The sequence below is a fragment of the Leptodactylus fuscus genome, chromosome 3 (assembly GCF_031893055.1).
Source record: "Leptodactylus fuscus isolate aLepFus1 chromosome 3, aLepFus1.hap2, whole genome shotgun sequence".
Classification (NCBI taxonomy): domain Eukaryota; kingdom Metazoa; phylum Chordata; class Amphibia; order Anura; family Leptodactylidae; genus Leptodactylus; species Leptodactylus fuscus.
This window is the reverse complement of record NC_134267.1, coordinates 75496257-75521149: the sequence shown is the minus strand read 5'-3', so window position 1 is coordinate 75521149 and position 24893 is coordinate 75496257. Positions and strand designations below refer to the sequence as shown.

The 24893-nt window shown below is 41.8% G+C and overlaps 1 protein-coding gene across 1 annotated transcript in view; it reads left to right on the top strand.

The window, feature by feature from the left end:
- LYST (lysosomal trafficking regulator) overlaps nucleotides 1-24893 on the top strand; it is a 393838-nt gene that overhangs the window by 192202 nt on the left and 176743 nt on the right. Inside the window, exons 18-20 of the mRNA XM_075267816.1 lie at nucleotides 1752-1901; nucleotides 4184-4321; nucleotides 19208-19406. Coding sequence (XP_075123917.1) covers nucleotides 1752-1901; nucleotides 4184-4321; nucleotides 19208-19406 — 487 coding nt within the window. The remainder of the gene's footprint in view (nucleotides 1-1751; nucleotides 1902-4183; nucleotides 4322-19207; nucleotides 19407-24893) is intronic.

Below are 24893 nucleotides of genomic sequence, written 5' to 3'. Positions count from 1 at the left end.
AGTTATACATACCGCAGCATTAGATATGCATGTCTGCGCATAGTTCAACACGCCGGAGGATTAGATATGCACATCTTTACACAATACCGGAGGATTAGATATGCACGTCTGCACACAGTACCACACGCTGGAGGATTAGATACGCGCGTATGCGCACAGTACCAAGCGCCAGAGGATTAGATACACGCATCTTCACACAAATCCACATGCCAGAGGATTAGATATGCGCCACTGCACACAATACCACATGCCGGAGGATTGGATAGGTGCCACTGCACACAATACCATTCGCCAGAGGATTATATATGCACCAATGCACGCAATACCACACAGGGGAGGATTAGATACATGCCACTGCACACAGTACCATACATTAGAGGATTAGATACGCACCACTCCTCACATTACCACCTACCAGTGGAATAGATACATGCGTCAGCACACAGTACCACACGCCGGAGGATTAGATACATGGCTCTTAACAGAGTACCACATATTAGAGTTTTACTCCAGGTTTCCATAGCAATGCAGCCATTTTTCTTCACTACGTTATGTCAGCCTTAAAGGGGCAGGGTGCTGTGGATGACACTGTTACACAAGGTCGCATACACACAGCTTTACTCCAGGTATACATAACAACCGATTGCAGGTTTTTCATTGATATCCGAAATGAGATACACATGATCACATGACGCTTATGGACACACACAAACGATATGCAAAATACACCAGTGCAAAAATGGACAATTCTTATGGGGCCATTACATAAAAACACAAAATTAAATATACCCATGCAAAGTCGGGTCCTTCTGCTTGTTTATATGTGAGATATCGCAGCTGAAAATGGAAAACATTGAAAATTTTTCAAAAACATTTGCGAGTTTTTAAATAAATTTACGCAAGTTATATCCGTCTAATTTTACCTTCTCAGTAAAGTACAACATATCAAGAAAAAACAATATCAGAATCATTTGGATGCGCTATAGTGTTACAGAATTATTTACTGATAAATTCACACATGGCAAATGTCCAAAATTTGGCTTGTCATTAAGGTTCAAAACAGGCCGGTCACTAAGGGGTTAAACTGTCAAGTCTGAGAACATGAATCAAGTTTCATATACTTTATATGTATGATGTGTTTTGGAAATACTAATGTTTCCTACAGTTCTGAGACAAAGGACTTTGAATCCAAGATGGAGTTTATATCCTGTCTTCTACCTCATGGTAGAAGAGGCAGAAGTCTTCAGGTTACAGCAAGGAGGTGTCTGGCTGGACATTGAAGTTTGGAGCCAATGGGAGGTGGACAGCAGCTCAGGAATGTCAAGGGGGCAGTAACCCCTCCTTTCTTTGTCTCTAAAGTGTGTGTGTACTTTCAATAAAGGGTCAGTTGTGCTGAGCTGGGCTAAGGGGCTAGCATGGCTGATGTGATATGGAACTCAGTGTCTGTGTCATTATTAGTAGTTTAAACATGCTCATTAATTTGGACTGACTGATCCATGATGTAGTCAATATTTTGACTTTAACAAAACAAATTACTTAACTGTGAATTCTCTATCATATCTGACATTTCTGAGATCAATACCCCCTTTAATAGATTACATCTCTAATATAATGATCTCAGTAATCAGTTTATGGTAGCTAGTAAGTAATATTTTTATTTCAGGTTTGACATTTTTGTGTTTGCTGTAGAATTGATGAATGTTTTCAGTAGGATGCATTATTTTATTAATTTTAATATGTTTATCATTCAGACTATACTAAAAGGATGCACTGGTGATTGGTTACTCAATATGAGTGAAAACGGAAATTTTTGTCTAAATTATCAAACTACTGCTTTAATTCAAGATGTTCGATTACTGGAACACCTGCTCTTAGATTGGAAAATTTGGTCAAAGGCGGAGGTATGTAAAAGATATTCTGCTTCAACCAAACTTTGAGATTACATGTTGAAAGTGTTACAGTTCTTACCAGGTAGATTGTATATTTCGAATATTACCGGTGGCAATCTCTTGACTCCTCAATCATCTGCGAATAACAAATCTGTTTTCCTTAATAGGACATGGACATTAGGTTCACACTAGCATTCAAGTCTCTGTACAAGTCTCCGTCCCACATTCCACTTAAAATCAGTAGATTTTTGGATCATTGTTTTCATAACTGCTTTTTAGATGAATAGGGTTTTTGCCTTTTGGGTCCCTATGCAACTCAAAGGATGCAAATCGGAACACAAGTGTGAACAAACCATTAGAGGAAATATTATAACTACTTAAAGTCTACAGTATAGATACGCGAAAACTATCTTAGAATAAGTTTTCACACAGGAAGATGAAAAGGAATTTGAGGTGAACATCCATCTCAGATTCTTCTTTATTTTCTGGTTCCTGTGGTCAGGAGAATGGTGAATAGGTCTTACACCATGGAATATGTGGTAAAATAAAGCATGATGCTTATATTTTCAGCTTCCTGCTATGATCAGTGGCCATTGCTGATTTACACTTTAAGGAGCTATTCACTTTATGTTGATTGGCTATCCTTAGACCTCCGAGAGTCAGCTGATTTGGGGAAGCATGGCAATGTTTAAATGGGAGATTCGCTGCTCACTCGCCATACGATGTGTAGTGACAACTATAGATATTGCAGAGCTGTCCCATAAACGTTGTAGTACCTAAAGCCACTGCTGCACTTTGTATGGCAAGTGAACAGTGTTGTTTTGGTAATAGCTGATCTATAGCTATATAGCCTGACAGTCAGAACCATAAGGATAGCCCATCAGTATTAGGGAGCCTTCACACGGAGTAACGTCGAGCTCAATGTGTGCTTATTTTTACTGCCGTAGAAATGCAGGGCAGCGTTTGTCGTGTTTACGCGGCGTTTTTTTACTATGAGCGTATACGCGGCGTATATGCTCATAGTAAAAAAAACGCCACGTAAACGCTGCCCTTGCATTTCTACGGCAGCAAAAACAAGCACATATTGAGCCCAGCGTTACTCCGTGTGAAGGCTCCCTTAGAAAATAGAGAACCCCTTTAACTGCTACTTCTGTGCTCCTTGATGAACTATTATGACAAGTGAAAATGCTTATGATTTTTTAGCAGTTAGATTTTCTAATTAAAACAAATTCCCAGTTTTCCCACTTTCCCACATTGATGCTTTGCCCCAGTTGAGTAAATGTCTATTAACCGTTTTGGATGTTAATTAATTAATATATACATAAGAAAAGCAGTCCAGTCTGCCAGCAACCATATAAAGCATAATAGGAATTTTCTTTATTCAAACAATAGCATCATTCACCACGTATTGACACAGGATCTTTATCAAGGGGACATTACATGGCATGTAATGCTATTGTTTGAATAAGGGTGCATTCACACTGAGTAAACGCTAGCTTATTCTGAACGTAAAACACGTTCAGAATAAGCGGCGTCTAAAGCAGCTCCATTCATTTCTATGGGAGCGGGGTAACGAGTGCTCCCCATAGAAATGAATGGGCTGCTTCTTTCACTCCGTGCAGTCCCATTGAAGTGAATGGGGAGTGCCGGCGTGTACGCTCCGGCATGAGCAGAGCTTGCCGTATACGCCGGGACTCCCCATTCACTTCAATGGGACTGCACGGAGTGAAAGAAGCAGCCCATTCATTTCTATGGGGAGCGCTCGTATCCCCGCTCCCATAGAAATGAATGGAGCTGCTTTAGACGCCACTTATTCTGAACGTGTTTTACGTTCAGAATAAGCTAGCGTTTACTCAGTGTGAATGCACCCTAAGGGTGCATTCAGACTACGTAACGCCGGGCGTGTATGAGAGCCGTACACGCCGGCATTACGGCAGACTGCCGAACACTTCCCATTCACTTCAATGGGAGCGCTCGTAAACGCCGCTGTTACGAGCGCTCCCATTGAAGTGAATGGGAAGTGTTCGGCAGTCTGCCGTAATGCCGGCGTGTACGGCTCTCATACACGCCCGGCGTTACGTAGTCTGAATGCACCCTAAAGGAGATTTCTACTATGCTTTATATGGTCGCTGGCAGACTGGACTGCTTTTCTTCTTTGTAAGTAATCCCAAATGAGAGATGGGTTTCCACCATGCAACTAAGGGAGTGGTTTCATTCCTAATATCTTGAATTCTGTCAGAGAACTTTTTTTATATATTTATTTGTGTATATATATATATTTTTTTTTTGTTAAGGTTGGCGTTTGGAAAACATTAATGACCTCTCTGGAAATACTAATCAGAGATACCCATCCTTACAAAGTGTTTAATATAAAGAGGTTATTGAAAGCCAAAGTGGTGCATCACTTCCTGCTTGCTTTTCAAGTTTTACAGGTATCTAATTTTATGAGCTAAATTGGTAATATTTTCTTATTTTAGAAAGTTAATTATTACAGATTTTGTTGATGATTGTGTCTCCTAAACTTAAAAATAAACCAGCTGACACATTCACACACATTCAAAGGGACCAGGTAATGACATTGTCATAAACATTGAAGCAGCTGAAAATCTCAATAGTTTTTGGGATCTGGGGTCCCTTTTTCAAGTCAAGAAGAACATGATAATACATCACACCAAAAACAATAAATATGAACACCCTCAAAGAGAAAGATGGGTAGGAGGGACAACACATGACTGGTACACAAAGCTGTTTCTGTCCATGAACTAGGAAGGAGTGAAAAACCTTCTATATGTGTATACTAAGGGCTAGTTCACACAGGGCAAGAGGGGGCTGATTTTGGCATGGAATCCACCTCAAAATCTGCCCCCTCACAATAGAGGTCTGTGTAGAACGCTAGCAACCTTTTTTCGCAAGCGGTTTGTTCCTGCTCGTGGATAAAAGAAGCAAGCTGCCCTTTCTTGAGACGGACACCGTGGTGGAAATCGCCACTCCGCGTCAAGAGAATCCCTCCGGACTAGGTCCATTTATTTGAGCCTACTCCGGAGCGGGAAGCCGCGACAGTCACGGTTAGCCACGGAAGGCGCATTTTGGTCCTGATTCTGACGCGCTTCCCGCATCAAAAGCAGGACCAAAATACGCGGTCACTAGCTCCGTGTGAACTAGCCCTAAGAGAGTGATATTACTGGACAAGAGCAACTTACTTTGAAGATTACTGCTGAAATATAAAACTAGGATGGGAATAGCATTGTATCAGTGCTCAATTGGCAAACGGAGTGGTCCTATGCAGTGCTCAGGGATACGAGTTGCCCAATGTTGTGTTAGTCAGTTCAACAACCTCTCATTGCTACTACCAATAAGATTTGATGTGGGTGGCCACAAGCAGCTTTACAGTGAGCATTCAGACCAGGGCGATTTTAGCTTATCTTCCCTTGCCAACTATTACAATCTTTTCCTGCCATTTTCTAGATTCCACTGTCTGTTTTTCTTTTAATTGTTTTTAAACTTTTTTTTTTTTTTTTTTCCCAATAAAAAATTGTTACACTTTCAGTAACTGGGTTGAGCACCTTCTTTTAAACATGTGCTCTCTCTTTCTCTGTTCAAAAAAAATGTAATGAATGTTTAAAATATGATGTCAACATAAAGCAGATATATGGTGAATCTTGTTTTTTAACTAATTTGAGTGGTATGACTCTATATGAAAAAGAGGATACTGTAATAAAAAAAATTTGAAATTGTATATTTTTCAAAATTTTCAGCAAATTTCCTATTTTTCATAAATAAACACAAAACGTATTGACTCAAATTTGCAACAAACACAAAGTACAATGTGTCACGAAAAACATTCTCAAAATCACCTGGAAAAGTTAAAGCGTTCCAAATAAACTGACACTTCATATTTGAAAAAAGGAAATGTGTCATGAAGTCCAAAACTGACTGTGACACCAAGGGGTTAATGGCCGTTGTAGGTCTGTTCTTTTGTTCCATGTTTTGATGGCATGGAGTATCATCTGTTTTTAACGATCATTGAAAAAAAATAAAATTTTCACTGACCTTTCTTTTTTGACCCATCCTACTGATCATTTTTTAATGGATGTCAAACTTGTTTTATATCAGTTAAAAACAGATTAATTGATTTAAATTTGGTCTGTGTGTCCATCAAAACATAGAATATGTCATTGCGAAAATTGGACCGTCAAAAAAAAAAAAGACATGTGAATAGACACATTGAATTCCATATGTTCTCAAAATAAATGTGTAACAAATGTTGCAAGAAGTTTTTCACTATTATGTGAATAAACCCTAATTGATCAAAAGCTCCATTTTCTTTTTAACCCATTCTCGACAACCACCATACTAGTACGGCGCATGCCGGGTGTTTAACTATGGTAGCCGCCCGGAAGTTGCCGCTGTTTTATACAGGGGGTAAACAAACAAAAGGTAGAAAATGCTTGAAATATAGAAAAACTTTTTATTATTAACTATACAAAGACAATACATAAGATGTTAAAAAGGTGACAAAACAACATCTACCAACAAGTAGGTGTGAAGGACAAACCCAGCATATTAGGGGTATGAACAAAATCAATGATGTAACAAAATGCTCCAATAGATTGAGAATTTTTAGTATTAGCAATCTCTACATATTACATCCCTGACCCACATCACTAACTACATAGTACTTAAACATTGTTCAGGGCCAGTGCACAGCACAATTACATGAGTAAGAACATGATGTGGCAAAAAAATGTATATCAAAGTGTATTATTCCATGCTAGGAGTAATCAGTAGGGCTATAAACGGATCAAAAAAGTGACACACCAAGTGATTTTGGAGCAAAAGATGTAGTAAATGGATAAGATCAAAAGTTTACATACCCATAGATGGAGTGTAAAAACTGCAGCTGGTTGGCCCACTCTCCTAACCCCAACGCACGTTTCGGCTCTAAGCCTTCTTCCTTGGGATGGCATGAATGTGAATGACAGACCATAATAAATAGGTAACTGGCCAATGAAAGCGTAGTGTGTATATACGCTGATTTATACAGTAGACACTTAGTACTAATGCCCCCGGTCGGTACCCGCACCGATCGGGGACATTAATCCCTCCAACAACCATTCTGTCGGTCATTGCCGGCACCTGGAGCAAGATCCAGGGCCGACGTCACGTCGCATGACACCCGAGAGCCTTGTAAAGGCTCCCCAACACTGTCTGCTGTGATTTGACAATTTTTTTGCAATATATTGCAATTAGGGGGTCTAATAAATGCAAAAAAAAAAAATTTTTTAAAACGAAAAAGTACAAAAAATTCTAATCACCCCTCTTTCCCTAGAACACATGTAAAAGTAGTTAAATACTGTGAAACACATACATGTAGGGTATCCTTGTGCCCAAAAACGCCCGCTCTACAAATCTATAAAAATATTTTTCCTGTATTGTAAACGCCATAGCGGGAAAAAAAAAGCCCAAATTGCCATTTTTTCACTGTTTTGCCTGTGATTAAAAATTTTAATAAAAAATTATTAAAGCAAAAGCAATTCCCCAAAATGATATAACTGAAAAGTATACACAGCCCTGCAAACAAAACCTCACCAACTCATTACAGAGATGTGCAAAATATTGCTCTTTAATTAATTTCACAGGTACAACACTTTTCAGGGAAAGAGAGGCCCTTTTTCAAGTGCAAACACATGGAATATACAACCACACATAACAAAACTCATTTTTAAATGTTCCACTCTCATTTTTCCACCCCTCAAATAGGGGCCATGAGTTCACCATATATAGCAAAGAGAAAAGTGTATCTTGTTATTCGTAAAAAAGCTAAAAAAAATACATACCACATTCCACTATTAGCATGTTTGTGTCGATCATCTGTGTTGGCATCTGACGTTCTCAACTACACTTGCGCATGGATAATACCACCACGCATATGCACAGAGTTGAATCTCAGTATTAACGTGCATTCATGATGTCCGTATGCGCATGCTGTAAGGGAGCCGGCGCACTCATCATATATTACATCCCCCATCTAAAATTGGCCATACTTAGCAAATTACTTATACTTAAGAATTTGTAATTGTAATTTGTAATCAGAATTGACAAAGTTCACACAGGCAGCAGATTTAAACTCCAATAGTGCTTCAACAAAGAAAAACACCATACAAACAAAATAAAACACTAAGCCTGCTCGGCTGTAACTAAATAGCAGCATGTCTCACTAACCTAGTGCAGGTCCAAAAATGTGTCACCAAACGCAGTAGCAAACTGTGCAAACATCCATTACAAGAGAGTGCTCTCTCAGGCTATAAAACTTGTTAGCTCCTTTTTTTTTTTTTTTTTTTTTTTTTTTTAACCAGGCTTCCTTCCCCAGTAATGAGCCTCACCTGAGAACACCTGGGACTAGGTAAAAAACCCCGTAGTGGACTAAAAGTGTGGACTGGAAGACTCCCTCTGCTAACCTGCCTCCAGCCCATGTAACTTAAATAAGGATCCCTAGCAGACTATGTTCTGCTAAAGCAACATATATCCTTCTAGATTTCCACTACACTGCCTTTTTTCCAAAAAAAGGAAAAATCATAAAGTACTGTGATTGGAGTGTTCAAAAATTGGGTCAATTGTACATAGTAAGAGTTCTCTAAGGGCTAGTTCACACATAGGCAAAGGGGCAGATTTTGACAGCGGATTTCGCTTCAAAATCCGCCCCTTTACAATGGTGGTCTATGTAGACCACCGGGCTTTTTTTTCCGCTAGCGGCGGGCTGCTGCTAGCGGAGAAAAGAAACGACATGCCCTTTCTTCAGGCGGAAGCCGCGTGGCTTCCGCCCCCGGCTGCTCCCTCCTATGTCAGCTCATTCATTTGAGCCGACAGTGGAGGGGAAAGCCGCGACCGCGATGGTCGCGGCAGGCGGGTTTTGACAAGAGAGAGACGCGGCTCACCGCGTCTCTCTCGGTGTCAAAACCCACGCGGGCAGTTCACGTGTGAACTGACCCTAAGGCTCATGGTCATTCTCTCCCCATACTGGAAGCAGGGTATGTTCACACAGTGGAAAATGAAGGCAAATTCCTCTTCATTTTCAAGTGCATGGGTATTTTTGTTGCTGCATTCCACTGTTTATTAGGCCCAGATGAATGGGCCTAATCAGCAGGGAGTCTTTAGCCATGGCTTCTTGAGCAGTACGCTTCTTTTTGCTGCATCCTTCTGCAGTCTTTGCCTCCCATTGAGAACGATGGTAGTCGAATTCTGGGCGTAATCTGCCTCGGATTTGGGGGTGGAATCTGCTTCAGGAAAAAATAAACTTTTTTGACACTTTTTTTTTTGACAGCGCGGTTTTTGTCTCTTTTTTTGTTGTGTTTTTTTTGTTGTTTTTTTTTTTTGCTGCAGTAGACTATGGGCCTGGAAACTTCCCTTTAAAAATTGCTTGTTGTTTTTGATGATTTTTTTTTGCATAAATGGTGTTAAAAAAAAATAAAACCACATCATAAACCACATAAAAAATAGCATCTCGAAAACCAGAAAATGTGACACATTTTTTTTTTTAATGTGATGTTTGATGCATTCCAAGTTTCCAGGTCCTTACAGTGTGCTAAAAAAAAGTGGGAAAAACCAGAACAAAAATCACATCCTGAACCAGATTTTTTTTCAGCCTGTACAAAACATTCCCTTACAAATATAGAACATAGAATGAGGCTCAGTTTACGAACGGTTTCACGTTAAATAATTCTCCTGTTATGCAGCTGCTACAATGGTTGCCAATAGTCAAAAAATTGGGATGGTTACAGCGATAGCTTCCTCGGATGACTGATTTGCGAAGTGCATCAGATGTGGTGGAGTTCTCCCTCAATCTATTAGGTAATAGGTAATTTCTGAGGGTTTTTCTCCTCCTTTAAGTAGTAGCTAGTTGGTCTGGTAAAGTATCTTTAAGATACTGGTCACACTGGCCAATATTTCTGTAAAGTAGATTTGATTAAAGTATGTTGTGATGAAAGTTGTTAGTTATTTCTCTGTCAGGCAGTGTTGGATAGTGTTTTTATTCAAACTGTTATATAGTGACCTTGCTCTGGGTAGTATAATCTTTGTCATCCTTGCAGTTCCTTCTGATTCTCCAGAGATGACCATAGGATACAATATTTCTCTACTTTTTATGGTGAGTGATTGTATGGGGGGAGAAGGAAAGGACTGAGTCAAACACAACCCTAAGGCAATGGGCATTCTGCCTAGGAGTTATTGATGGGTCGGAGAATGCAATGGAGATATCAGGGATGGGTCTGTTAGGGTAAGTTCACATGGAGATTTTTGGTCAGGGTTTTGAGGCCGTAATCACCTCAAAACCCTGACTAAAAAGACGGCTCCCATTGAAATCTTCCAGCTCCCGGAAAAAAGAAACAAGATGCTCATTATTCAGGCCGAATCGCCTCGCGATTCAGCCTGAAGAAACTCCCTCTTCCGGACTAGGCCTATTTATTGGGTCTAATCCGGAGCGGAGTGCACGGCTGGATGCCGATGCAGTGCACCGGCTTTCAGTCACGGCAACCTGTCTTTTGGACCGAAACCTGAGGCGGCCTCCGCTTCAGGTTCCAGTCCAAAAAAATCTGTGTGATCTTAGCCTTAGATGGTGCAAACAGCAGAAGTTCAGTCTTTGAGAGATTGTTTCAGATAAAGCGAGACAGGGCTGATGTAATGCGATGAGGTATATAGTTGGGTGTCATCAGTATAAAGATGGTACCAGAAGCCAAATCTGGTGATGGTTTGTGCAATAGGTACCGTGTAGAGAGAGAAGAATATGTTTGGAGAAAAGATATTCGAGGATTGTTTTTGAAGCTCTTGGCTGTTCTCCCCCCCCCCCCCCCCTTCCTCTAGAGCTCCTGGCTCTTTTTTAATTTCTTTATTTCTTTATGCTTTGCTTGATTGCCTAGTTTTCTTTTTAGACTCTTAGATTTTTGTGTATAAAGTAATTTCCATTATATCCATTATATAGTACATGTCCATGGGGTTTAGTATAACGGAAAGCTCTATGATGACTCAGAGGTCTTTAAGGTGGTAGGTTTTTTTTTTAGGTTTTTTTTTTTATAGGAATTGTTGATAGATAAAGAGCCTGATCTATATATTAGTCATGGTTAACGGAGTATTCTAAATAGTAATGAGAGAATCTTCTACGTTGTCTGGTGTTGCTCACATGTCTGCTCCAGTGGCTGTTAGGATGGTTTACAAAGGGAGGAGAGGTGAAGGAAGGTCTATTGTTAGGCGCATTAGCAGATGTGGATGGTATGGCGGATAAGACACCCCCGGAGCCATCGGCAAAGGGGGACATGACTTTGGGATGGGGGAACCAATAACTCCTGCAGTTTCTTCTTTGTGCAGTAGTTGTGTAGATTTATACAGAATGGTTCAGCTTTAACGGTATATCTGTGTATATTCAGCTTTAGGAGTATGTAGTGCTTAGTGTGTCACTGTAGGGAGGGAGGAGTTTAGGAATAGATGTAACTTCCTGTCTCATCCACCTTCATCCTCTTTCTCATCACAAGACCTGGATGAAGCATGTCTGCTGTATCAGGGAGTATAAGACTGAGATTTATCACCTCACACAGGACTGGTGTGACCACATTCACATTACACAGCACTAGTGTAGTATCACCAACTATACTGTATATGAGGCAGTATTACCACAAGATGTCTGCAGTTATGTCCTCTCATGGATTTACCCTACATACTGCAGACATGGCTGAGTCTCCTCATGTATTTACCACAGACACTGCAGACATGGCTGATGTATCATATATACTGCAGTATTACCTCAAGATATGTACAGTCACAATGTCCCCTCATGTATTTACCTCACACTGTAGACATGGCAGATATATCATATATACTGCAGTATTACCTCAGGTTATATATAGTCACAGAGTCCCCTCATGTCACACACTGCTGATATATAATGTATACTTCAGTATTACCTCAAGATATATACAGTCAATTAATGCAGATTGTACATAAGTCCAGGGGACTGAGGGGCTCTCTATGGTGGAGCTGAGAGGTCACTGTGGTGAGAGAGGGACAGCCTGGTACAGTGTGGTGAGGGTAATGGAGGCTGCACTGTAATCCCTGTACTGTATATCCTCCATTTCTGTGCTAATACTTATCATGCTGGGGATAAGTTAAAGTTAATCATTTTTATGTAATTTCTCAGGGCTGTATACAGGTCATACTGTGTATACTGGCTATACCGTTGGTGAGGGGTTCTTGGAGTTGTTTGAAATTGTAAGCGGTGGGGAAACATGGTGGGGATTATTTCTCTTGGTCTGACTGGTCTTTGGGCTCCTGCTGGGTGGTGTCCCGGGGAGTGGGTTATTATATATGGAAAACTGCCATTCTGTGTGTTATGGTGCCCCTGAGCCAGTGCTTGCGGCTGGAGGTAAATTGGTGGTGGAACAAATTGGCGGCCAGGACTTTGTAGCTCCAAGAACCTCCCCCTCATGAGAAGGGGTTTGTATTCAGAGAAGTTTAGTGCTTGTGTTACTATTAACCCTTCCTATAGAAGGTACTGTATAAAGGTTAATTTTAATTGGGGGGGGGGGGGTGAGGGGGTCCTTGGAGTTGGTTGAAATTTTCGGAGGTGGGGAAACATGGTGGTTAGTTTCCCCTAATATTAATTTACCTTGGTCTAGCTGGTCTATGGGCTCCTGCTGGGTGGTGTCCAGGGGAGTGGGTTATTATGTGTGGTATCTGCCATTCTGGGTGTTATGGTGCTCCTGGGCCAGTGCTTGCGGCTGGGGGTAATTTGGTGTGGTAGAACAGATTGGCAGCCAGACTTTTGTAGCTCCAAGGACCTCCCCCTCAACAGGAAGGGGTTTGTATCCGGAATAGTTAAGTGCTTGTGTTATTATTTCCTCCTCCTTATATGGCATCTAATGCTCTATTTATGACCTCCGTATTAGGGCCCAACACATTTAGACAATGGATATCAGACAAATAATGCATCGGATTATTGTATTTCTTAGTCTTCCCGTGTAGCCCTTCATTTAGGAGCATTTACAGTCTGTATCCAAATAAGTATATAGATTACCAATATTATATGTTACATCATATAATGCAGCCGGTCCCATGTCATATACTATGTGATGGGTTATTTCTCAGTGGTGTACTATAACAGTATAATGTACCCACTGACAGCTGCTAAGTTTTTCCGTATTACCTACATGGGTCAGAATTATTCTGGAGCTGGTATTACTTAATATTATTGCTTAAACAGTGGGGTGAGCCATGTAAGTTATTCTTTCTTTTAAGTTAAGTTCTTATAAGTTATATTTCTTTTAGAGCCTTTAATTTCATGGTGCTGTATGAATATATATGTAAAGGGATTTGCATGCATAGTCCCAACATAAGTACAATACTGTACATACATGTCTAACTAGCTGAGTGATCTAGTACAGGTAGAAGAGATGACCATGTGTGTCTGGATCTCCAATTTTTAGACCGGTGTTTTACTTTGTTACTATCACTGGCCTTGCCTTATTATGTAACCCTAAAGGGCCTGGTGGCTTAGGACTGAGACACACACAAGTGCTTACAAGCCACTGTGTAACAGGTTGTTTGCGATACACTAACAAGCTTGATCACGCGTGTTTAACAGAATGTAATATAGTTATTTATTAATTTATTTTCTTAAATATAATCCTAAACTATAGCTATTGTTGTGCAATATAATTTGCACCATTGACATTAAATATATATATTTTTTTTTTTACTGGGTCCTTGAAGTTACTTATAATTTGGCCAATAATGGGCAACCACCTCGGGTGTAGCCCAGTGCAGGGATGACCATTAGAGGTATGGCCCCCTGGTGTGGAGAGGTGACCATCGGAGATATGGCCCCCTGGTGTGGAGGGGTAACCATCGGAGGTATGGCCCCCTGGATGTGGAGGGGTAACCATCGGAGGTATGGCCCCCTGGGTGTGGAGGGGTAGCCATCTGAAGTATGGCCCCCTGGTGTGGAGGGGTAACCATCAAAGGTATGGACCCCTGGTTATGGCAAACCAATTAATTTTAAGAAGACCCTGTTAGGGTACATCCCTAGGGTCATGGCTATCAGTTTTCACATGCCTGTGCACTAAATTGAGCCCTCCGAGCTGGTGCTGGTTGCGGCTGGAGAGTGAGAGAAAAATATTTATTAAAAAAAAAAAAAAAGGGGGCATGTTTTTGATAACAATCTATAGCTTCAAGGACCCTTTCTGTTGATTTGTACTTATCTTAGTGAAGGTATTTGACCGCTTATATTGACCAACTTATATTCTCTTAAGGTTGCCAACAGTTTGATACCGCCACTGTTGCAGTAGAGTGTCTATCGCAGCCAGTTAGCGAATGGAACCCAGCACTGCTTACTATGATGACCACATGCTCTGCGAGCAGGAGCTATATAGGCCTGCAACCCCCCCCCTTGCAGAACGGTCAGCATCAGGATGGTGCTGGCTCATGTCCAGCAAAGAAGAGAATTTCAGCCTCGAATTTCGGTTTGGGTGCCCTTGGGTCGGTGCATGCGGCTAAGGGTAAAGGTCATCAAGTACTCTGACAATGAATGAGAGATGACGGGAAAGGGTCTCACGCTGCCTTCACAGACTTCTGTATCTCGAGCTGATCATGGGCTTATTCTCATCATGCTAAGCATCATTTAATGGCTTGTTTTATTGTTGATGTGCTTGGCACCCATCAAACAACGATGGTGAGTTATTTCAATACAGTAAGTCCCCTGGAGTTGCTGTAGTATCTGGTGAAGCTGACGCACAGCAAGTAATTTTCTCTACCCTTCTTTGAACTCTCCATGTCTTTCCCGGCAGTGTATAGGGTTGCCAATGGAGCTAAATCGACAGTTCTAGTTTTAGTGGCAGTTCCTTGCAGAGGTGTTATTTCGTACGTGGTATATACATCTATATCATATGTATATAGTTGCCACCATAAGTGGGACCTCACACCTCATAAGGGGGAAGTATATACTTAAGTGCAGAAATGGTTGGCAATTACATTTTTGTGGTATGGCGGTATTCCCCGTGTATACTGGTTTATGGAAATTTCAGTATTGTAGTCCTATTTCTTTTTAGTAGTTTCTAACTGCATTTTTTAGCCACATTCATAGCTTGTATTGTACTGTAGGGAAGATGGTATGGAGACTTGTGGTATATAAGGTTTCTAGAGGCTAGAGCATTCCTAATCAGTTTGGTGGCGGTCGAGTCCATTTAAGGTGTCAAATGGCCTCTTCTGTGGCGGTTGAGGAGTCAGGTGGAAGTTGCAGGCAAGTTATTGTGGACTTATTTTAACTAATAGAGGAGGTTAAACCTCATGGTGGTGAACAGGCTGAGCTTTGGAAATGGCCAGCCTGAAGGATGTCGGAATAGGAACGTCATCCAGGGGCGGGCACAGTGGTTAAGCACAGGGTCGTTGGTGCCCTTAAAGTGTACTGGCTCTGCTAGAATTGCAAGCCGGAGCGTGCCGCCCCCTTTATTTATTTATTGCTGTCTGGCCGGGTGCTGTATGTCAGACAGCTGGGGATCTCACAGTATTCGTGAATCCCAATGGTCTAGCACTTCACCTGACTCCTTCTGTCATTATTTTACTTCTGTGAGTTTAATAAAGCTGTGGCCATTTTGACACCCAAAATAAAGTGTTTTGTGCATTTATTCCAAAGTCAATACTTACTGTAGTTTGGGTGGTTTTAGGAAGGAGTGAGGGACATCCCATATCCAAAAGTCATGGAGATGTTTGCCTTGCAATTGGGTTTTGGAATGACACCCTACTGCTCCTGGACTGACCTCCTGTATGAGTAGGAGGATAATGTCAGGTTTTAAAGAGTTGTTAGCCAACAACATGCTTCTTTTTATAGGGAGATTCCTCTTGCCTTGGGAAGAGGGTTAGTAGCTCCTGTCTTGTTTTATAAGAGGAGGAATGGTTTGTTTGTTTTTATTTTGTTTTTGTTTTTTACAGAATTATTAACTATATTGCTTAAAAGGATGTGACTGCTCATACAGTTTTGTTTGTGTAATGACAGTAATCTCTATTACAAAATTGTCTGACCACTTTATAAGTAATGCGTCATCCTATGTCACCCCTACCTACTGTTATGTAGGTAGGTAGTGACATACCCCCTCTTCCTCATAGATTGTAAGCTCTTGCGAGCATGGCCTTCAGTCTTATTGTGTGAAGTGGAAATTTTTTGTAATGTATCTTTTTGTCTATAATTCAGCCCTAGAAATTGTACAGTGCTATGTTGGCGCTATATAAATAAAATGTATGTATTATTATTATATTATGTGCCTCTTTCTATGTTATGTTTTGTTAGAGGGCCTGTGTGGCCTCCAGTATGTGGGGAAAATGACCATGAGCCTTAGAGAACGGTTGAACAAACACCGGTCTAATGTAGTGAATGGATACCCCAAAACACTGTCTCTAAGCATGCTAAAACCATTCATGAATTTAGTTTTCAAGGGTTCACAGTGATCCCACTCATTCAAATTCCAAGCCAACTTAGTGACTTGTTTGAACCATTAAAAAGGAGGGAAATGTTCTGAATGTATAAGTTGAACACCCTGACTCTGTTGGGCTTTAATGAGTCCCTTGAAAATGTATTTGATTGATTTGCTGTTACTATGTACCGTTGACCTGATTCTTTTACACTTTGATCATAGTGCCTTACAATTTTTCCTTTGTTTTGGTTGAAATGTGTAACTGCAAGATGCAATGACTAAGAAATGTAACAGCTTGGCAAAGCTGGAATTTCTTCCTAAACCCTGAACCCTTGGGGAATTAGCAGTCCCTTTCTGATAAGGTTTGGGACATCACAAGGTTAGATTCATAACCTACAAGGATACTTCACTTTCTTTCTGTCACTAACAGATCTATTCCCTTCCCTGTACATACTCCTCATAGTTACACTAACCTATGCCCTCCCCTGCATATCACCACGCTACTGTATAACTATGTGTATCATCAAGGCAAAATGCTGATGAAAATTATGGCAAAATCACATTTGTAACTCTAAAATTTGTCTGCACACAGTTATCCTAAAAAGTATAGAAGTGGCCCTCGCCAGCTTGTCTACAGGCACACTATTTGGTTTGAAATAGCATGCTTGCAGCTTGATTTCTTCTTCTACTCCCCTCTTGCAGGCACCTGCTCTTTAAATACTGGTGAAGTAGATGTAAGAAAAGGCTATTGTTTAGCTTTTTGCTAAACTATGCATTAGGAATGGTCTTTGGATGGTGACCACAAATAACCTCTATAATTTAGTGCCCCCTTTTATTTATGACCAGGCAATGAGCAGCTCACAAGTGGGTGAGCTGAACATTTCTTTATTTGCGGTTACTAATGAGCAGTATGTTGGAACATTGATGATGAACAGGGATGATTCTAGATTTTCTTCTGTCTAAGGTGAAAATTTAAATGCCACACCCCTCCCCCAAAATTTAAAAAAAAATTAGGCCTGACATCTACTGATTATGCACACCACTTAGCACTGAAGCTGATTGAGCTACATCACTGAGCTCTCAGCAAATGTGCAGTGATTTAAAGAAGTCAAGGGTGTACTCCCAGGTTTAGTACATAGCTTAAAGGGGTTCTCCAGGAATTGGAGGGGCCCAGGGCAGGTGTAACACACAAAAAAATTCCTGACTCATCCATCTGGTGTCCGCTGCTACAGCCCATTCAGTCATTTGCCATAGCTTGTTCCCCAGAAGCCCTGCATTCCACGTGACTGCTGAGGCCAAACAGTGGTCAGTGGAGGGGGAATCAGTGTAGTGAATATCATCACCACTGTCTTGCCAGTAAACATAGCTAACCTGTGCACAAGGACCCCTGGGAAATTACTGCCTGCTGCCTAGTTGTGAAAGGTGGGACACAGGGCTGGGGTGCATGTTTTTTTTAATGGGGGCACAGGGGATAGTACATTTACTATAGGGGGCACATTCCAAGCAAGGGGACCCCATCATAGTTAGTTAACATAGTATAGAGCACTCTAGGACATCTAAGCTAAAAGTATATGGGTAGCCATTCCCTTGATCTCTCCAGATTTTGTACATCTACAAGGCAAACAAACAAAACAATAATAAAAAAAAAAACTAGAACAAAGCCCTCCGTTCATTAAGGTAGACTATAGGAGGCGACAGACGTTCCATTTATCACAATACTGGTACCCCCCCCCCCAAAAAAAAAAACAAAAACAAAAAAACAAAAAAAACAAACAACAACAAAAATAAATACATATATACACTTCAGTCTTAACTCCTTTTCTTTTTCTTTTTTTTTAATAAGTGATAGGGAATTTGCTTATTTGATAATAGGATGGGTTTTGTTTCAAGAATAAGAATCACATACTTCTCTATACCCATTCACCCATAAACAAGTCACAGAAAACTCTCTATATACACTTTAGGCACCCAAAAAACAATTGGGAACTGGGGACCATCTGGAACAATGAAATGGATAGTGAGACAAAAAGGTAGGGAGTATGTAGTATGTGGTTTTGGTGTTTTCCTTGAGTGCAGTCCCAGATCCAGGCACTAGGATCACTCTCAGGTTTCAGGTAACATACTAACATAAGGGTATTTTACAATAAAGTTGAAGGCTAATTCCTCCAGCTGTCTTTATTTATAACAAAACATAGGAAGGTGAGAATATTTTTACGTAGTTCCAATCGCTCAACAGTGCTCAGGTGTTCACCACCAATCAAAATCCAAAACATCAGTAAGGCTATGTTCACCTTTGTGCTCCTGCAAGCAGCCCTTTTATCTCCGCATGTTTCGTGCGGAAAACAACACCGTCCCCATTATAGTCTATGGGGTCCGTGGGTTTCCCTTAGGTAACCACTTTTTAATGCGTATAATATAAGTTTCCAAGCGGACACTCAGAACGCAGATGTGAACTGGGCCTTAGGGTCCCTTCACACGGAGTTTACGTTCTGTATATTCTGTATACGCTCTGTGTATTCTGTCCATTTTACATGTGTAAAATGTAGGTAGCCATTGAGATGCGCGCAAAAAGACGCGTGTCATACGAACAAGCCATTGAACTCAATAGCTAACTACATTTTACACGTGTATTTTTACACGTGTAAAATGGACAGAGTACACGGCACGTAGACTGAATACACAGAGCGTAAACGCCGTGTGAAGGGGCCCTTAAATGGTTTCTTTTATTGCCATAGGACTCATTCTCAGCCCAAGATACCCGATTCTGATCTCTCTTGTTATAGAGAATTATTTTTATTATTTTTTTGTTTTAATATTTATTGTGGTTTGAAATGTTTAACTGATCTTCATCTTAATGTCTTTACACCTCAGGAACACAAGGAAGGCTACGTAACCTCTATTCCTCAAGAGGTTTGTGGATCTTATATAAAAATTATTGAAGAAGTACTTGGATCACCTCCGGAGATGGACTTACTGAAGTTAATCTTCAGCTTTCTTTTGGCAGTCCATCCACCAACAAACACTTTTGTTTGTCATAATCCCAATAATTTTTTCTTTTCCTTACACATAGGTGAGATTTCTTTTATGTAGGCCTAATTTATTGTTAGATAACTTGCTTATGGATAAACTATGCTTACAAATTGTTTAATATTTTACATTATATTACATTTTATATTACATTTTTTTTCTTATTGCATTTCAAGAGCCCTATTTTTTTTTTATTATGACGGTAAAGCTGTATTTTTCAAAGGCAACAATTTGGCGTATATCTTGTGTATGACTGTTTTATATGATTTATATTGTGAGAAGGAAATGCAAAAACATCAGTGCTGCATTTTTCCTTTTTTATTTGCTATTTACTGTGCAATAGAAATAAAAAAGTTACCATATATACTCGAATATAAGCCGAGTTTTTCAGCACAGTTTTTGTGCTGAAAAAGCCCCCCTCGGCTTATACTCGAGTCAAGCAACTTTTTTTGGGGGGGCGGGCAGGTCTTGGATGCCTGTGATCAGAGATCTCAGGCATTAGCTCCAGCATCTCCACTGTAAGAGCTACAGGGAGACCCGGTTGCTATGTTGACCGCTGTGCACCATTATATTTATAGACCCGGCATCCGCTGTCCTAGAACGGCAGATGCCTGGGAGGGTTTGTGTGTCAGGGACCACAGCATCGCCACGCTCCTGCCGCTGCAGGAAACCAATGGTGGCAGGAGCTTGGCGATGCTACTTGAAAAATCACAGGTCCACAGGTGTCTTGCCAACTCTTGTATTGCCGTCAATGGGATTTGCAATCAAATGATTGCAGGTTCAAGCCCCCTAAGCGGGGGCTAATAAAATAGTAAGAAACAAAAAAAAACTATTAAATTGCCCCCTTTCCCTAGAATACATATAAAAGTAGAACATCACTGTGAAACACATACACATTAGGTATCCCTGTTTCTGAAAATGCTCGGACTACTAATATTTTTCCTGTATGGTGAACGTCAAAATCAAAAGTGCCAAACTGCTGTGTGTTCTTTTTATCACCGCTTTGCCTCTGATTTAAATAAAAGGCGATCTAAGCAATAGACATTTTCCAAAATGGTATAACTAAAAAGTACATCTGGCCCCCCAAAAAAACGCTCTATGCATTCCCATACAGCTGCAGGGTCACCTGTCAATGTGACAACTCCCATTTATTAAATATTTTACCATTTTTTGCTTTACCATTTTTTCCCTATTTTCCTCCTCTAAAACCTATGTGCGTCTTATAGTCCAAAAAAATGCGTTATTTACTAATGTATGTAATATATTTTCATATATAAATATATGCAGTGGGTGAAATGAGTATTGAACATGTCACCAATTTTCTTAGTAAATATATATTTAAAGGTACTATTGATTTCAATCCAAATCAGTCCATACAGGCAAAAATTTCAAAACAATAGATGCAGGGCCGGCTCCAGGTTTTTATGGGCCCTTGGGCGACAGAGCCTCAGTGGGCCCCCTTGTAAAGGAGGCGGGGGAGTCGAGACACTGTGCTTCGTAGATGAAGCGAGTGACGTCACGCAGGAGTGTGGCGTCACCAACGCCAAACCTCCCAACGTTTGAAGAGTAGAAAGAGGGGCAAAATGTGCAAACTTAGCTCCACCCACTTTTATGTTGACTCCGCCCATTCTCATTCATTTTTCATGTGCTCCCACACAGTATAATCCTCCTACAGTCACCCGTAAATTATATGCCCCCTCTCCATCTCTCCCCCAGTTTCATATACACCCTTCCTCTGCCCCCAGTTTCATGTCCCCCCCCTCCATCTCTGTCCCCAGTTTCATGCCGTTCTCCCCCTTCATCTGCCCACAGTTTCATGTCCCCCGTCTCTGCCCCAGTGTCATGCTGTTCCACCCCCCCATCTGCCCCAGTGTCATGCCGTTCTCCCCCCTTCATCTTCCCCAGTGTCATGCCGTTCTCCCCCCTTCATCTGTCCCAGTGTCATGCCGTTCCCCCCCCTTCATCTTCCCCAGTGTCATGCCGTTCCCCCACTCCCGTTCATCTGCCCACAGTTTCATGTCCCCCCGTCTCTGCCCCAGTGTCATGCCGCCCCCCCCCCCCCATCTGCCCCAGTGTCATACCGTTCTCTCCCCACCCCCTTCATCTTCCCCAGTATCATGCCATTCCCCCCCCCCTTTATTTGCCCCCCAGTTTCAGGGGCCCCCTTCATTATGTTCCACATTAATGTTTAATACAAAACAAACACACTCTACTTCCATCGCTCCCCGCCGCTCCTCTCTCTGCTTTCTCACTCCAATCACATAGTTGTAGGCGCGATGTGACGTCATCACTTCGCGCCTACACACGCCGAAGCCGGGCGGCAGCGTTAAAGCATGAGCTGAGCTCACAGCTCCTGCTTTAATCGCCTATGTATTCAGGTCATCGGCGTCCGTCGGAAGCCGATGAGCTGAGATCGGGACAGGCAAGTGCTGGGGCAGGCAAGTGCCGGGGGGCCCCCAGAGGCTCTGTGGGCCCCGGCACTTGCCCGACTATGCCGTGCGCTGACACCGGCCCTGCATAGATGTCCATACATTAAATTATGTGTAATAAATTGAAATGACACGGAGAAAGTATTGAATACGCTTTACTGAAATTTATTTAATACATCGTTAAAAAGCTTTTGCTTCTTCAGGACTCCTCCGGTATGGAGAAATTAATCATATCCATTGCTCAGGTGTGATTTTGGCCCATTCTTCCACACAAACATGCTTCAAATCCTGAAAGTTCAGTGGACTCCTATGAAATCTGAGCTTTACTATCTTCCATATATTTTCTATTGGATTCAGTTCAAGTACCGTATATACTCTAGTATAAGCCGACCCGAATATAAGCCGACCCCACTAATTTTACCACAAAAAACTGGGAAAAATTATTGAATCGAGTATAAGCCTAGGGGGGAAATGCAGCAGCTACTGGAAAATTTCTAATATTAAAATGGCCGGAGTTTTTGGGTGCAGCAAACGCTGAGGAAGGAGAGGTGGTGTTTTGGTTGTCTGTCTGCCCCTTCCCTGAGCTTGAGGACTGTTTTTTTTTTTTTTTTTTTTTTCTCCCACTTGAAATTCAGCCTGGCTGAATATAGCATATCTGCAGTGCTCCTATTAACCCCTTCCCGACGGAATATGAGCAGTGCAGATACCCTATACTTAGCCTGGATGTAGTCAGACTGAATTCCAAGACTCAGTCTCGGGGAAGGGCCAGTTAGTCAACTTTTTTTTTTTTCCTGCTACAGCATTTACCGTACAGAAAAATATATTTATAGGTATGTAGAGTGGGCGTTTTTGGACACAGGGATAATTAACGTGTATGTGTTTCACAGTATTGAAATATGAAAAAAAACAAAAAAACTTTTTAAGTCTTCAGTAGGTGATACCTTTTTTAATGGCTAACTCATAATGATGACAGAATATGACGTTTCGAAGCTTCCTCTGAGCTTCTTCTTCAGATATAACTAAAAACACCTTCTGTCATCATTATGAGTTAGCCATTAAAAAAGGTATCACCTACTGAAGACTTAAAAAGTTTTTTTGTTTTTTTTCATATTTCATAACCACTGGCTAACACGGTACCGAAACAAACATTTTCCTTTTCACAGTATTAACATTATTAGTTTTATATATGTTCTAGGGAAAGGGGAGGATTTGAATTTTAATACTTTTTATTTACTAATACTTTAATACTTTTATTTTTATTTTATTTATTTTTTTTTACTTTTTTTTTTTTTTTTTTGCATTTATTAGACCCCCTAGGGGTCTTGAACCCCAGGGGTTGTGATCACTAATGCAATGCATTGCAAGGCTTATGCATTGCAATACATTGCAAAAATTGTCATATTGCATAGAGCAGCCTGCAAAAGAGAAGCACTGCCGGCCGAGGAGCCTTTACAGGAGCTCTGAGGGGAATACCCGGCAAGAACTCTGAGTCGAATCCCCATCCGACCGGACCTGAAGGAGAACGGCAGCCGGCCGCCGCAGTTCCTATCTAGAGGATCGCACTTGAGAGACCGGTCACGCCTACTCCCTCCTCCCTCCAGCAGCATGGCGGCACCTGCCCGGACCCCTCGTACTGGAACATCGTAGAGCATCTCCGCTGTAACACTTACAGTATAGATGTCCTAGCTCATTCCTGCAATCTCTGATTGCAGGCATGATTGCAGGGACCTCCGACATTACCGCTGTAAAAGTTACAGCGGAGGTGCCGGTTGGTATGGTGACAGCTCTGAAGCAGAGCAATGCCATTATAGTTACAGATCCGGCATCCAGACACCAGGGCGGGTGCCGGGCTGCAGCATCACCACGCTCATAGCAGGAGCATAGTGATGCTGTTAATTTCAAACTGCAGAAATACTTATGTTACTTATTGGTACTGCTCGACCAATCTTCTTCCGAGGAGAGGGCAGGGAGAACATCATACAAACAATCTGCCTGGTTCAAATGGTAAGGCGCACAAGTTGAATTTTGAGGCATTATCTGCCCTCCAGGGCTTAAGCCAGAGGGGGCGCCTCGCGGCAGTAGACAAAGCCATGGCTCTTGCTACCAGCTTAACCTGATAGAAAGCCGCCTCCAAGAGGTAATCCGACATGAGGCTGATACTTGTCATGGCCGTCAGGAGATCGTCTCGATGGACACCCGAGTCGATGTCTCTTTCTAAATTCGAGACCTCCGAACGCAGCTTGGTAACTACCTTGCTAGCTGCAATGCCCACCGAGGCTTGTGCTTCAGAGGAGGCATAAATGCGCCTCAGGGACCCCTCCGCCCTATGATCCATCACATCCTGGAGGTTAGAACCATCCTCCGCTGGTACCACGGTGCGTTTTGATAGTTTGGAAACCGCTATGTCAACCTTGGGCGGAGGGCCCCATGCTCTGGACTGGGCTTAGGCTAAAGGGAAAAGAGTCCTAAAGCGCCTGGAAGCATTGAATGGACGCTCTGGAAACCTCCATTCCGCTTCAATACTCTTGACCATATCTGCGTTGGCCTTAAAGGATTTGAGGGAGCTAGACGGAGTCTCCTCAGTAGCCTCCCCATCTCCTTAGCCGTATTACCTTCAGTAGTTTAGGCATTCTGTCCACCGAGAAGACTGGTTTGACCGTCTCCAGGTTGTCCTCCTCTGAGGAAACCTCATCCAGGATCTGCAGAGCCTCTATCGGTGGGAGAGAAGGGGGCGATGACTCCAAGCGAGGTCTCTTAGATATCTGGGAGATCGAGACCTTCATTTCTCTCATCGACTCAACAAACTCTCTCACCCAGCCAACTACATCTTGGACGGACGTGTCTTCCGACGGGGGACCACGGCACCCTCGACAACACTGATAAGTATAGCCGTCCGGAAGAGGCACCTCACATTTGATGCAGGCTAGGTGGCGGCGTTTGCTGGAAGCTTTCCTCCTAGGATTTTCAGGAATTTAGGAGGAAGACGACATCTAAAGAGAAACATATTCTTTGTTATTTCTCTTACCTTACTGCTTTTACCCTCAGGCCCCACCAGGGGGAATACATCACCTTCTGTCACTTTTTCAGAACAAACCTTGTAA